Source organism: Ambystoma mexicanum, chromosome 8 (genome assembly GCF_040938575.1).
Source record: "Ambystoma mexicanum isolate Mex_15411 chromosome 8, UKY_AmexF1_1, whole genome shotgun sequence".
Lineage (NCBI taxonomy): Eukaryota > Metazoa > Chordata > Amphibia > Caudata > Ambystomatidae > Ambystoma > Ambystoma mexicanum.
Window position 1 is genome coordinate 1,616,917,388 of NC_090929.1, and position 16,253 is coordinate 1,616,933,640.

The 16,253-nt window shown below is 44.0% G+C and overlaps 1 protein-coding gene across 2 annotated transcripts in view; it reads left to right on the forward strand.

The window, feature by feature from the left end:
- The window catches only part of VWA2 (von Willebrand factor A domain containing 2), a 417,877-nt gene that overhangs the window by 145,804 nt on the left and 255,820 nt on the right, over positions 1-16,253 (forward strand). For both annotated transcript variants that reach the window (XM_069611869.1, XM_069611870.1), the window contains one exon: positions 11,002-11,079. In XM_069611869.1, the coding sequence (XP_069467970.1) occupies positions 11,002-11,079 (78 nt within the window). The remainder of the gene's footprint in view (positions 1-11,001; positions 11,080-16,253) is intronic.

The window sequence follows — 16,253 nt, forward strand, 5'->3', positions numbered from 1 at the left end:
GTATAAATTAAAGATCTTTGTATGTTCCTTTGTAACCTGTGTTCGGTGTATTTCCTTTTAGGGTACTCAGACTCGATATTTACACTTTGTTTTCACAGTTGGCCCCCGAATAGGGACCCTCAAGATTGATGCCGGATTGTCGAAAGTTGACACACGCTATCGGACCGGGATCGGACGGTGAAGGGGGCCCCTTCGGAACGAGACACGACACCTCAGCAGCGCTGCACGACCTGATCCCTGGACGATTAGCTTGTGGTCCGAGACGGCATCTTGACGAGGGTCCACTTATCGAGGCGGGCAGTTTTATCGAAATCACCAAACACAAGGTAGTATTTGTTAGAAAACAAATTTTGAAATCTGATCGGACCTCCTTAGGATTGATTAGGTGAGTCGTGACCCGATTCTTAGGTATCCTGATAATTTGATTTTGGCGTATTTATCTGCAGACACAATTATTGACCAGGTAACACTAATATTTTGATATGCCTGGGAAATTGTCTACCTGCTTCAGGGCGTTATTCTGCAGCGATAGACAATCTTTGGAATTTAGCCATCCAGCACCACAGGAGGGGTCGCCGGCGTGTACTATGTACTGTAAGCATGGAATTGGAAGCATAGTCTTTAATGATATTTGGCACAGACATGCCTCTGAACTTCAGTGGCCAATCAATGGTAGTTTTGATATCCCTCGTATTAAGTATTTAGAGTCAATTCTATTAAAGAAAAAGGCTAGACCTGCAGCATTCGATGTTTTGCAGAATTGGAAAAAAAGAAGCGTTACAGCAACTTAAGAGTAGGGAAAAACATGCGCGCCGTCATAAGACGAACGCCGAAAAAGAATTGTTGTATGACCAAGATAAACAGTCTGAGTCAGCTAGGAATATGGATAGGACCTTCTCACTTGGCATTCAGAACATCTATCCTTCTAAAGATTTCCATGTTTCTGATGAATTCATTGACAAATTGTTAAATGAGCGAAGGCCTGGTGCCACTGCGACACCTCCGTAGGTTCCTCTCCCTGCTGTTGTGCCTCTTCCTGCTGTTATTCCTGCTATTCTTGCTCCGCCTGTTGTTCCTGCTCCTCCTGTTGTTCCTCTTCCTCCAGTTGTTGTTCTTATACCTGTTCCTCCACCTCTTCCTATTACACCAGTAACAGTACCTCCATTGAATTTTCCTGCTCCCCCTCTTCCAAGTGGTCTCGTACCGCTTGTAGTTGATCAGGGTGTGGGGTAAAGGGTTGTCACTCGTAATACCGTATTTCCAGAAAAGAAACATGAATTGATTGCATGGGCTAAGCATTGTATAGAGAGAGATGATCAATCTAACATTTTTGCCACACTTTCTAATATGGATAATTTTCCTGAGAAACATGTTTTCATTGAAGGTTTAGGGATTCATTTATGTGTAATGCGGGACAAATTAAATAATACAGATCTCCCGCAAGGGTTAAGGGATCTAAACACTTTAGCGTTTTCAAGAGACACTGTGGAGAAAGTAAATGAGCATGTTGAGAGGATATTTGAGTATAGAAAGGAGTTGGAAAGGTTACAGAATGAGGATGATGACGGGGAAAGTATGTATGTACAGAAACGGTTCCTTTCTTGTCAAAAATCGATATCTGAGGAAGTACGAATTTGTACGAAAGACGTGCTTTGATGGATCTCAGCTATGTCGATAACTCTAGTTGAGGTATATGACACATACAGTCAGTATACGCCGGAAATGCAGACGAAAGTGATACAGGTAATGGTAGAGTACCTACAGGATTATTTTGTAAAAAGAAAGATTAGTTGTCCCATAGAGTTATTGAGTATTTATAACAGAGCTTTTTCACTTGACACTTCTTCGACTGCATTAGCGCTCGACTTAGCTCTGCTGCTTAGTAAGCTTTCGGAGTTGCCTACTTCTCAGTTGCCTATGAGAGAGGTTCTTCCGACATTTGTCCCGAAGGTTGAGATTGCGGCCGATGCTGCGGCGAGTATAGTTGCTGTGAACATTCCTGCACATTATGTATCACAGCTTGTTCACGTCCCGTTCTCAAGACAGGAAGTGAATACTATTAGACAATCTATTCCTGATATTAGGAAAAATCTGACAGGATTCTATAAAGAAATAGAGTCTGTCTTGGAGTCCTCAGTATTCACCCTAGGTGACTTTGATTTGTTATTTCCTGTACTCCTGCCCGTAGATTTGTGGAAACAAGTTAGGACTATAGACGACGTACCAGGGTTGGGAGATACATGGGCTAACATAACTAGACTCGATGGAGAAAGGCCAGCTGGTGAGAGACCGCCCTAGGTGATACTAACTTTGCCTGTTAGAATCATTGCAAAATAGAAAACTATAATTCCCGAAAAGAGGATTATCTGGGACAAGTTTACGGCCTGTGTCCAAGGGAAGTCTGAGGGTGCTACTGAGTTCTTAATCAGTTCGAACAGGTATTCTCGGATTTCAGCAGACAAGACTTAGGCACAGAGTCTGGGAAAAGATTATTTGTGGACAAATTTGTGCGTGGATTGCTGCCTGACATCCAGTCACAAATTATGTCTTCTGAGAGCGCTTGGCAGGCGAAGTCCCAATCAGAAGTACTGCACATGGTTCAGTACTATGAGAATCATGTCAATAATGAAAAAGATAGAGGTGAGAAGCGAAAAGGTGATTTAAAGACTAAAGTATTGTTACAGCAAATTGTTAGAGGCCCCAGAGGGGGTAGTTCGCAGATTAGAGGTCAGTATGTTCCACAAGGGAATGTGAACATTAACCAGTGTGCTTATTGTCGACAAGAGGGTCATTGGCGTGCACAATGCCCCGTCTTTTGACAGAGGTCAAATAACACATTCGGAAATATGGGTAGACCTTTTTCGCAGGATAATCAAACTCCAAGTGTGGATACTAGAAACATATTTGATCATCCTTCTGCTGCTTACCTCTCTGAAGAGCTTCCTTTTGACAATATTCTGTTACGTTAGAATTGCCCCAAGCAGGGTTTGGAACCTACACCTATTCCCGTTAATCAGAATGGTCCCTATGTTGAAATGGTAGTGGGAAATAGGAAAAATCAGTTTTTGATAGATACTGGAGTACAGAAGTGTTCCATTGATCATTCTCTAGTTCCAAACATTCCACTGTCAGGGCAAACCAATGTTTCTGTAGGGTTTTCAGGCACACCAGTTGTTTGTCCAGTTTCTTCGCCGGTACCTCTTTCCTTGGGTCTCTTTACGGACCACTGTCCTTTTCTGTTGACTTAGAATTGTGGAGAGAATTTGCTGGGGTTGAATCTGTTGAAAGAATTAAATGCAGTAATTCAATGATCTTCTGATGGAGTATGTTTGACGATTTCACCACAACAACTTTCTGTCTCTCAATTCCTAACCAGACCTTTGCCACCAGAATTCATTGATGTACCAGAGTGATTATGGGCAATTGATGACAATGATGTCGGTGTTAAACAGATTGAGCCTGTTAAAATAGTCTTGAAACATGGAATTGAGTTGCCACGCATTCCACAGTATAAGATTTCAGTTGAGGGTGAGCAAGCTTTGAAATGCATTGTTTCCGATTTTGTGCATCGCGGGGTGATTGAGGAAATTTCAGGTAGTTTGTGCTATAGTCCGATTTTACCTGTGTACAAAAAAGGCGATAATGCAATTCCATTCCGTTTCATAATTGATTTACGTGCCATTAATAAAGTCGTCGCTCCACAATTTCCAATTTTGCCTGATGTGACGACAATATTAACCATGATTCCAGCTTCAGCTACTTACTTTAGTGTTGTGGATCTGAAGAATGCTTTCTTTAGTATTCCTATACACAAGGACAGTAGATACTTGTTCGCGTTCACCTTAGGGGGCCGCTCGTTTACATTTACTCGTGCACCTCAAGGTTACACAGAGAGTCCTAGCATCTACAGTAGAGCTTTGAAAGAACAGCTTGATACTCTTGAATTGCCCTCTACTTGTACATTGCTTCAATATGTTGATGACTTGCTTTTAGCTGCAGCCTCTGAGAGCACCTGTAAGGAGGGCACTGTGTTGTTGCTTATTCATCTAGCTAAACATGGTCATAAAGCTTCACTTAAAAAGTTTCAATATTGCTGTCAGGAGGTCGCCTATTTAGGCTATCTCCTGTCAAAGGAGGGAATAAGATTGACACCTGAAAGAATAAAACACATTTCTGGCATGTCTGTCCCAAATACAAAGAAGGAAGTTAGGGCCTTGATAGGTATGGCTTCTTACTGTAGGTTGTGGATCCCAAACTTCTCACTAGTGATTAAACCGATATTGGCTTTGACAAAGAAGGACATTTCTTCGCCATTGCCGTGGAACACGGAACACCAGCAATCATTTGATCTGCTCAAGACTGCATTATGCTTGGCACCAGTTTTGGGCACACCAAACTATGAAAAGGCGTTTGTGTTGTTTGTGCATGAACGTGATGGATGTGCTTTGGCTGTATTAACGCAGGAACATGGAGGGAATAATAGGCCGTGCGGTTACTTTTCTTCCGCCCTTGATCCTGCAGCATGCGCTTTGCCAAGATGTTTGCGAGCTGTCGTTGCTGCGTCTGTAAAACAGAGTGAGGGAATGGTCCTAGGCCATGATCTAACCCTGATGGTGCCTCACTCTGTAGATGTTCTACTGAACAGAACCCAAACGCAACACCTCACTTCCGCACTGTTGATGAGATATGAATTGATCTTGTTTGCTCCTCACATCCAAATTAAGAGGTGTTGTGTTCTTAATCCGGCTACACTCTTACCTTTCCCGCAAGGTACTGCTTGCGGTGACAAAGAGTCACATGACTGTTTGTTTGCTAACGAACAAGAGACAAAGGGTAGAATTGATCTAAAAGACACTCCTTTGAACAATCCACAAGGGGAGCTGTTTTGTGATGGCTCCTGCTTCAAACTTGCAGATGGTACATCCACAGCTGCTTATGCAATCACCACATTGAGCATGGTCGTGGAAACCAAGAGAATCACGCATAACTCCGCACAGGCCGCAGAGATTATAGCATTGACCCGAGCTTGTGAACTTTCCGAAGGGCTTACAGTAAACATATATACTGATAGTCAGTATGCCTTTGGGGTGGTTCATAACTTTGGGAGACTTTGGTCAGAGAGAGGGTTCTTAACTTCGCATGCCACAAAGATCCAACATGGCTCCCTAATAGTACAACTGCTCTCAGCGCTTGCGCTCCCTACTCAGTTAGCTGTTGTGAAATGTGCAGCACATCGAAAGATTATAGATGATATAGGAAAAGGGAATGCTTTCACTGATCAGATAGCTAGACAAACTGCCACCGATCTCTTTACGGTGATGTATGTTTCAAGGGAGACTGTAAATGCCTATGCAATGGATGAGGGTGTTGGGTCTGTACGGGATATCCAAGCCAATGCCACGTTAGAATAATCCAAGAGGTGGGCTGAAGGCTTGGGGAAACTCGATGATGATGGGTGTTGGATGGACATAGTTGAAGGGAAATGGCTACTCCCTGACACTTATGTGATGATGATGGTCGGATTGGCCCATGGTCCTACGCATATATGTGCCCAGAAAGTTACGAAAATGTTAGAGAAAGTTTGGGCAAATTACAAAATTTTTAAAATTGCCCAGCGTTATGTTCAGGACTGCATGATTTGTCTACAACACAATGTGGGAAAGGGGGACATCAACTCCAAGGGGAAGTTTTGGGCCACCTTCTGTCCCCTTCAAAGTCATTCACTTCGATTTTATTGAGATGGAACGGTGCAACAATATGAAGTATGTGTTAGTTGTCATCTGTGCTTTTAGTAAATGGGTCGAGGTATTCCCTGCCAAAGATGCTACAGCCATGACTACTGCGAAAACCATGTTACAGGAATATTTTCCTCGGTTCGGGCTACCAAGAGTCATCTGGTCGGACAATGGTCCACATTTTGTCGCTGCTGTAATTGTGCAGTTATTTGCGGCATTACAGATCGACAAACGGTTCCATTCGGCCAGACACGCTCAGAGCGCCGGACTAGTAGAAAGACACAATGGTATCATCAAGAACAAGCTCACTAAGACGTGTGCCGGCACTAAATTAAAATGGCCGATGCCTTACCGATCGTGTTACTAGCCATGGGTACAACCCCTCAAACTAAGACTGGGCTCTCTCCATTTGAGGTGGTAATGGGGAGACCTGCCAATATCTGGAATCTTCCTAAATGTAGATCCTTGAAAAATGTTTAAAATGTACTTCTTTCAGATTATTGCAGCCAGTTGACTAAAAACCTGTATTTGATTTATCACCAGGTGCGAGAGGCTTTACCTGTGTGATAAGAGGGCCCGGGCCACAGCATACGGCCTGGGGACTGGGTGTTTACCAAGGCATTTGAGCGTTCTTCCTGCCTCGCACCTCGTTGGCGGGGCCCATTCCAGGTCCTTTTGGTCACACAAACGGCGGTGCGTGTCTCAGGCAGAAAGAACTGGATCCACACGACGCATGTCAAGAGACTTCCTCACCCAGTGCCACATGATACAGAAGAAACAGAACCCCTCGCTAACACTGCAACCAACGATCCCAAAGCAGTAAATAGTGCTGAGAGTGCTTCAGAGAATCTTTCTGAGCCCGTGAGGCTTGGGAAACCCGTCATTCTGTCTCCACACTCTCCAAAAGTTTCGCTTCCGGAAACTGTCATTTCAAATTCGGCATCTTCACTTGCTCTTGATACGTTGCTTCCAACGGGAAGTGACGACACATTGTTTCCGGATCAATCAGTACCGGGAAAAGCAAGGTACAATCTGCGCCCAAGGAAATAGACTTACGGCACGGTTTTGCTGTGCATCTGATAGACTTACGGCACGGTTCGGCTGTGCATTCGGAGAAGGAAAAGAATCATCGAGGGCTTGCTTTTTGCCCAAATAATTGTTTGAGAAAAGGGGATTCTGTTGGCTAGGGTTGTGGAAGGACTAAGAAGTCACGCGGCCGGGAGGTCGCCAGCAACGAACATTGGGGGTTTCCGTTTGAATACTACAATGCCTGCCACCGCTACCGCTCATATGGGACTTGTAAATGATCGTGTGACCAGCCGGGATAATGGACAAAGCACTTGGGCCCCGAAAACGTATTGCTATGTTTTTATAATAATATTTGGTTTTATAATAGTGACTGTCTTAGGCCTATGGTACCTCGAGGAAACTCATCCTTTAGAGTCCTTGTTATCGACTGAAAATGTACCCACTGTTCCTACTCCCTTCGTACATTTGCATACTCTGTCCCCTAGGGACTCCCAGCATAGACAAAGGTACCATAACAATACTCTGTTACTTATCATGAATGGTACGCATGCCATTTTTAATAGGTCCAACTGTTGGGTCTGTTCGTAATTTACCGCAACACGGGGATAAGGGCCTAGGTTGGTATATTCATCCTTTATCTTTGACAACTGCTTGTTATGCTTCTCTTAGAGCACTGTTCTTTGGCTGATGGAACGATAGCCTCTCGGGGAACTTTGATGGCATTAATTTGAATGAGTTTGAGAAACGTGTTCTGACTCCCCTGGGATGCTCGCTTTTCGCAAATAGGAGTAAGCTCAATGTTGCTTCTATTAGGCCTTCTGATAGACTGTCTCATCCCTTTCAATCTTTGATTTCCTTCAAGATGGCTCCGATAGGCAATAAGGATGCCATGTCTCCTTCTGACACTGTTAACCATAGCCCCGATTCAGGTTCTTTCTGCATACAGAGGAATGGTACTCAGTCAATGGGAGATTTTAAAGGTTGTGCCAATGTTGCAAATTTGACTGGGGATGACAGACCTTTGTATGTAGGCGAACCTGTCTACTTTGTTTGCGGTAATGTAGCATTTCCATGGTTACCCAGGGATTGGCAGGGAACCTGTTATTTAGGGATCCTGTTACCTGGGGTGTTCATAGCTAGTACAGTAGAGGTTTCAAAGGCTCGTCCACGGCGGGACGAGAATGGTGACACTCCAGCACAGGTCTTGGGAGATGTAGCAAAATCATTTGTGCCATTTTGGGGGCAGATAGCGAATTCCGAAGATATCAGAAGTCTAGCGAGAGTACTGGAGAGAACCATCAACCGGACCACGGACATACTCTATAATATGACATTCGAACAGAAAGCGATAAGATTCGTAGCTCTCCAGAACCGGATGGCATTAGATGTCATTGTGGCTGAACGTGGTGGAGTGTGTAAATTAGTGGGGTCCGCTTGCTGTGTTTTTGTGCCAGATTCCTCCCTAACTATCTTAAAGGCAATACAGAATCTGCACGTCCTTAGTTCAAAAGTACATGTTCCCGAGGGAAACTGGGATCTTAGCACTTGGTTCTGGGACTTCTTGCGATCTTGGGGTTGGAAGGTACTTTCGGTCTTACTGATCATTTTGGGAATTCTGTTGTTCCTTTGTTGTTGTATCCAGTGTTTACCTAGTATATGTTCGATGCTAGCGGGATGCACAAGCGATGGGTATAATAGGACATACAGTGTATGCCCCAGATTAAACTTCCAAGGAATATGTTTTAAAAGAAATTTTAGCGAATGATCTGATGGCAATAGATATTCCTGACAGCGAATCAGGTTGCATGGATGATGATGCATGGAGTTGTTTGCAAGGAGATCAGAAGTAGTTTAGCACTTGGCATAGGCCAAAAGGAGGGTTTGTCAAACGGGAAATTATATCGTGCCTCCTATTGCAATGAATATATGTATATTGGCCTACGCCAAGAAATCCGTGTTGCAAGGTCCTCACCTTAGAATCAATGTAAACCGCCATTTTAGGTCAATCCGCCATTTTAGGTTCTCTCTGTAAAGTCACCCTGTGAGTTAAAATGGAAAATGGTGGACGATGTCATTCCGAAATACAACATGGCCGTCTTCATCTCTGCGTGCAATTAATATGTAACTTGCCTGCAGGCCACTTGTTGGGGTCATGAACTGAGACCTTGTCCTTCACTGACCTGTGTGTAAAGGATTACTCGTGCCAATGAAACTAATCCGCGAGCATATGTTAAGAACAATGTATCCAAATACTGAACTGAGAACACTTGTTTGACTACATTGTATTAATGTTTGAGAAGACTTTATGAGAAATCCTAAAATACACTATTACCGTGTAGACTTGTTGGCGAATGTATTATAGGCAAACTCTATGCATATAGATGTGTGAACTCGGCATGAACCCAAGATCAGTTATGTATTAGAGGAATATTAACCCGCAGTAGGGTTGGACATCATGTTCGCAAACGGTATAAAAGTGCGACTAATCCTAATGTACAGTCCCACTCGCTGAGCACACCGAACCATGCTGGAGTTTGCTGTGTTGTACTGAGGGCCGATCGCTATCTGATTTGTTTTGTCCTTTGAAACTGTTCAGTATAAATTAAAGATCTTTGTATGTTCCTTTGTAACTTATGTTCCGTGTATTTCCTTTTGGGGTACTCAGCCTCGATATTTTCACTTTGTTTTCACAGTAGGTGTTATGTGAGTATTTAGCCACCCACTGATGCGCATGGCCATGCTAATCCCTATGGCCATTCCCACCCACTTCCTGGTCCACCCAGCCCAAAACATATCCTGGGGTCTCTTTCAGCTAGCTTTATCAAGTTGTAAAATAAAACTGTGTGCTACAAGTGCTCGCTAGTGTTATGTTATAGTAGTCTTCTAAGAGTTATGGTCTTAATTGGGGCTTTAAACGTGCTACTGGTCTATTAGCAGTATGCATGTCCTTCACAGAAAGCTGGTTAAAAACAAATCTTGCCAAATCCAACAGTTTTGTCTTGTATAAGTATTAGAGAGGCATTTGCCAGGCACTGCTGTTATATGCCTATCTAATCACACCATTCTGCAGCTGCTACCATTAATTGCCAGTTAGTACCAGTGTGGCAGTGCTTCAGAAATGCCTATCCCATGCCTAAAAAGAAACTGTTGGCATTGCCAATGCTTGTTTCTATGATTTCTTTATTCTGGTCATTTGGCCTATAATGCAGTCTTTATGTTATCAATATGTTCCAATGGCCGATGTGCTCACAGCTCCGTGTATGCTGTGGGTAGGTTTCTGTACATTCTACGGACATTCTGGAGCTGACTGGTATGTGATTTACAAATGTGCCCCTTATTTTTGGTATATCTATTCCTAGTTTTCCATAGTTTGTTTTTGGCAGACGGTTTGATTGTGTTTTCCGTTTTTGAATGTTTAATGAAATTCAGAGTCCTTAAGGAAGTGCAACAAATGTGCGAAACACGTGCCTGCTTTTTTCTTAAAGTAATTTAATTTGTGAAGTGCAAAAGTATGGATAACCTGAAATAGAAAAGAAGAAACGTGTAATAAATGAGAGTGCAAGTGTTAGTGATCACCCTTGCGGGTGTTCCATTTTTTACAATTTTTTCTTTAGATAAATCTTCTGTGGTATGAGGTCATGGAAGTTTCTAAATCCTCCAGAAGATTAGCACTTTCCTGCCACTTCTTCCTTTCCAATTGTCTGTGCGGATCTGCTCGTCCGGGAGAGCTTGCCCCATCCACTGAAGGCCTCAAATGACCTTGTGTTCTTCTGAAATAGTGCTCTTTGGCCATCTGTCAGAGTCTTGAATCCGCACAGTGCTGCTTAAGCTGCACCTCCATTCAGGCAATACAAAGAACTGAAACTAATACCTGATCCGGGTGTCGGCTTGGAATGCCCCCACACTTGTCCAATTTTTCCAATCTCTCAAAACATGGCTCGTTCAACAACACCTGACCAAGCACTAATTCTAATGGACACACAGACCTCACAGTACTGAGCTACTGTTCAAAGATGGCAGCCCAAATGCCGGCTACACACACTCCGTACAACGCTCTGCTGCTCTCGAGTGAGGTCCGCGCTTTAAACAATAACAATAAAATAGCTAAACGTGAAAACTATTGTTCCTCTTTGTGTCCTGTGCCCTTCTGTCCCGCTTTGTAGAGGTACTTGTGTCTGGTTGCAGTACATGCAATGCTTTGATGGACTGATACTAACACACGTGTTGCCTTTCCTAGCTGTCCTGCCTTCTGCTGGCGTCCAGGTGCTCCAGGCCAGCCAAGAAACACTCCTCAAGATTTCAGCGGCCGGACAGCGTGAGTTTTGTTTAATGAAGATAAAAATGCTCCCTTAAGTGTGATGAGAAATTGAAGGGCGGGGCTAAGCAATGGCTAAAGAATGTTTTGTGGCAGGGCATAACTGTCAGACTGTCTGGCTGAAATGTTCCTTCTATTTGTCTAATTGTTTTGCTGTCTGTCCTGCCTCCGCGCTACATGCCTTTGGGCGTTGTCCCAGTGCGTTACAAACAAATTAAATAAATAAAGGTCTGTCGCAGCATTATAAAGGCGTCTGGCCGATGTAACGAAAGGAATGCAATTGGAATGTTTCTAAAATGTGTTTTTTAGATATTGTGTGTGAGGGCCAGTTAGACACCTGACACGCAAGAGGCAAGAGCCGAGGCTATCCTGCTGAGAGATCATGGGGTTTGGGGGGGGGGGTCTGGGTATCGTGGGTATGGAATGCAGTCTTGGGAGTCTTGGGAGTCAGGTGCAGATGTTGTGGTGATTGTAATGTTATCTAAACCTGTCTTGTATAGTGCAACATCTGACATTCTGCTGGATTCTTGGCGCTGTAAAGGACAGCGAGGTGCTCGGGTGGCTAAAGATGTGTGGGGTCCATTTCAACATGATGGTTTGGCCCCACGCCCTTGCCTAAAGTGGAAAGCAGTCTGAGGCGCTCGTGTGGGGGCATACCTTATATTTCAGATATAGATTATCACGAGATGGTGAGCCCCAACACACCGAATGGCCGCTGAATATCAATGAATCCTACTTGGTAAGCAAAAGGGGCTGACATGGAGGAACCAGTGTTGAAAGCCAGCGCAGTGATAACACTTCTGTTTCCCCACCTGAAGTGACGGCCGACTGGGCTCCAGCAAGCACTGCTTGTAAGGCGAGTGCTGGAAAGTGCACACTGTAAGCACCAGAACGTAAGTGATATATAAATGAATATATTGACATGTTATTAGGCTGCCTGCTGGCAATATGGAGGCAGGTGCTGGGTGCCCCTCGAGGCCCCTTCAATTCGAAAATGTTGAAAGGCCCTGACGCCGTCTTTGTCTTGTGGTTGTGCTGCATGTTTGGCGATGCATGCAGAAGTCCTTTGATTTTATGATGGGCTGAAATTGTTCTTGATTAACTGTTTTTGTGTGCGTTCTCTGGACTTCCACTTGTCCAGAAATGTCCTGTAGCAGGGGGAAGTGTTGCTGGCTGGTTTGACTGGATGTTCTTACGTTGGGGTGAAAAGACCCATTTTAAATGAGATGGTCTTGGGTGTTGTGGTTCTGAGATGGAAGATTGTTCCAGATCACGGCTTTGTGGCCTGATGTGGGAGGGCACGTTTTTGAGAGTGTGGTTGCAATATGGAGCAAAGGCTGCGCCTTGACACTAATGGCCTAGTATGGCCTGTAGGTACTTGGGGCAGACTCCCTGCCCTGTGTGTGTGTGTGTGTGTGTGTGATGCACAGGGCCTTGCTGGGAGATGCAGTGTGCCATGGGTTGCCGATGAAGGACGTTTGGGACTGGAGGGATGGGATCTTGAGGGTTAAGATGGAAAAGGACTCTGGCGTCAGAGTTTTGGAAACAGTAACATTTGATGAGCTGGCATTTCCGGGCTGTGCCTCGGTAAAGGCTACTATCATAGATGAAAAACAAGAGTATGCATGCTGTAGGGCCCTTAACCTAAGGAGTGAAAAAGCAGGCCTTAAGCTGGTGCAGAGACACCATTTCACCAAAATGCCAGGGGTAGCGGAAGTGACATCGCCCCTTGACTTTTGACATCAAAGAAAGTGATGTCATTTGACCCCACCCCAAAATTACATCACAGGAAGTGATGGAACACGACCTTTCAACCCTTGACAAAACAGGAAGTGGCATCACATAGCATTGGTTCTAAGTACACTATGTAAAATATGGTTATGATTTCACTGTAATGTAATATACATTTCATACAAGAATAAATCACTATATGTATCGTTAATATCTGTGTATAGTCCCATATTGCCATATTACTGTGAATGCAAGCAGACGTCCAAGGCCAAATGATAATGATGTGTTATTATATAGCACTTACGCCCAAGCGGTTTTTATATAGAACAAATATACATACAATATCACCCAACCTGTGCTGGTACTCATTTATCAACCTCAGAAGAATGAAAAGCTGAGTTGGCATTGCTGGGATTCAAAACTGCAACCTGCAGATCACACACACATCACAACAGCGAGCGCTCAACCCCTTGAGCTATTTTACTGCTTGTAGCTATTTTACCGGCTACAGCAAAATGAGCAATTGCACTTTGTAGTGGATACCATTGAACTGGTAACTGAGATTTAACAGCAGAACAGTTCATCTGCAGGTCTGGTGCAAAGTTGGCCACATGTCCAGCCTGCATGGATCTACTTTTCAGGCTCCAGAGGTTGGCAACATACATACCATTGGGAGGGTTCATAACCGTGTATTAAAGAATTTAGAGTAGTGCAGGGACGGCATCCGATACTCTGGGCACTCGTTACCACATACATACAAACAAACATCCTGAGCAGCACGCCAGGGAGATAGGAAAGACAGACACATTACAACAAAGCATTCATTGTGGCACAATGAAATCAAGGGCCCTTTATGTGCTATGGTCAAACATTTCTACACTGTACACAAGCTTTTAGGCACTTGGATTTTGTCAAGTGATCGAGGACACTGGGACGGAATGTCTTGTGATCATCGTAACAGAGACAACGGCAGAAAACAACATGCTATAACTGCAACTTGCGAAAAGCAAAATACATAGTCCGAAATGGATGCGTATTCTACTCTAAATGCTTTTTATACGTTTTTGTCTGCATTGTGAATTTGAGTTGTTTAAGAACAGATTAAATCAGTGACTCCACCTCTTGAAGTGTGCCTGAAATAAAACTTTAATGAGTCTAGCAATTATTGTATAGAATTCCACAAAGACAAATTATTTGTTATTCCTATTCTTTCTTATTTGGGGTCACTGCTCAAAGTGTTACTCTTGTGGAACCCCCTGTGTTTTTAAGAGGACTGAACAAGAAAGCCAGCCACTCCAGAAACAAAATGCTACATGGCGCTGGCCACAGCCCAGGAGCTTCCATTTAAAAAAAGAAATAAGAATAATTATTTTGTTTTAATTGTTTTTTAAGAGTAGCAATGGAGACCTCTGGGGTCGCAGGTGCGACCCCTGGGGACCCCTAAATGACGTCCCTGGTCAAGCAGGTGAAAGGAACACGTCTCCACTGACATTGATTGGAATTGCAAAAGAGAGATGAGAGTCTAGAATAACGTATGTTCTTGACTGCTTTGGTTGGCTTGGTGGAGTAATCCCATTTGGCCTGCCATGAAGAACGACCAGTTCAGTTGCCACAGGTCATCATTTCCAGTTTTCATGCATTGAGATCTAGAATGGTTCTGGGTATTCAAGAGTGAATTTTAAATAAGCATCGCCAGAGAATGTCACCTTTATAGAACGGTAGAGTTTGAGGATGATCTGATTTTCAAAGGCATAGTTGTAGCAGGTAAGGCCTAAATCTATCTATCTGATCACGCTCTACTCTCCTTCTCCCTTACTCCCAGCATCCCACCTCCCTCTCCTTTACCCTCCTCCATATCTTTTACTCGACGTGACCTCTGGAACTTTAGCCCTTCCCTCTTCCTTGATACCTGCTCTTCTCTTCCACCTCTCTCTGATTTCTCCTCTCTTCCGGCTGATCTAGCCTTATCCTCTCTATCCTCCTCCATCTCCTCTAGTCTCGATCAACTCCACCCCCCTCTTCTTTCCGCCCTACTCGTAAGCCTTCCCAACCCTGGCTCTCTCTTCACCTCCTGTCCATGTGTCATCTCCTCCGTCGCCTTGAGCGTTGCTGGCTCAAATCCCACACTCTTCCTAACCAAACCTCCTACTTATCTTATCACTCTCTATATGACTCCTGCCTTAACTCTGATAAACGTGTATACTTTTCTAACCTCCTTCACTCCCAAGCCTCTCATCCTCGTAGTATCTTTCAAACCCTCTCTTCTCTCCTCTCCCCTCCCGCTCCTGAACTCTCTTCTACTTCTCCCCTCTCTCCTTCTGACTTTGCTAACTTCTTCTCTGGAAAAATTCTTTCACTTCGGCAAAAAGTTATCTGTTCTCTTTATTCACATCCCCCTCCTTCCACTACCCCTCGGCTCCCCTATGTCTGAATTTTCTCAAATAACTCCCTCTGACGTCTCTCTCCTCCTAAGTCCCACCCTACTGCTGCCCCTTCTGATCCCATCCCAACCCTTCTTATTCCCAAGATTTACCCCCTCTCATTCCCTATCTAACCTCCTTCTTTAATACTTGTCTCTCCACGGCCACCTTCCCTTCTGCCGTCAAGCACGCCACTATTATGCCTATACTCAAGAAGCCGCCTGTTAATCCTCTTCTTGCTTGCAACCTTCGTTCAATCTCACTTCTACCTTTTCTCTCTAAAATACTCAAACGTTTAGCCTATTCTCAGCTCTCAACTTTTGTCACTAACCTCTCTCTCCTTCCCCCCTCTCAATTTGGATTCCGCCCCAAACACTCCACTGAGTTCGCTCTTACCTATGTCCTTAAAGGAATGGTGCTCTCAGAAATATTATTGGCGAAAAAGATTGCCAATAATAAAAAAAAATCTAAAACATTTTTTTTATAGTCCTTATGTAAAGTATTGAGCAAATGAAGCTCAAACTTTAAAATGGGAAGTTCTCGGAGGCATCCATTTTGTGAAATGGATGCTGCCTGTGCTTGCCTTTGCGGCACTAATGAAGCAAAAGCCAGCTAGCTGTAGTAAACAAAAGCTACCACTGGGTGGCATTTGCTTCATTGGTGCCGGAGGACAGAGACCAGAGACTGCAGGCAGGAAAGCTGTATCTCGGGAAGTGCTAGTTTCTTTTTTTTTAATAAGCACTAGCTGCATTTTTAAAACCGCAGCTTTTAAAACGTTGTTTTTCTGTTTGCGGTAGCTTCAGCTTGGAGCCCAATGGGCTCCAAGCTGAAGCTACCGCAAACATAAATACAACGTTGTTGTATTTAAAAAACGCGGCAGGTTTCTTTCTAAGTTTTTCATGCTCCTCCGAGCCGGAGGAGCCTGAGAAACTTAGAAAGAAAAACCGCAGCGTTTTTTAAACACAACTGCGTTGTGTTTCTGCCTGCCGTGGCTATCACTTTGGGTCTCCTGGGCTTCCCAGG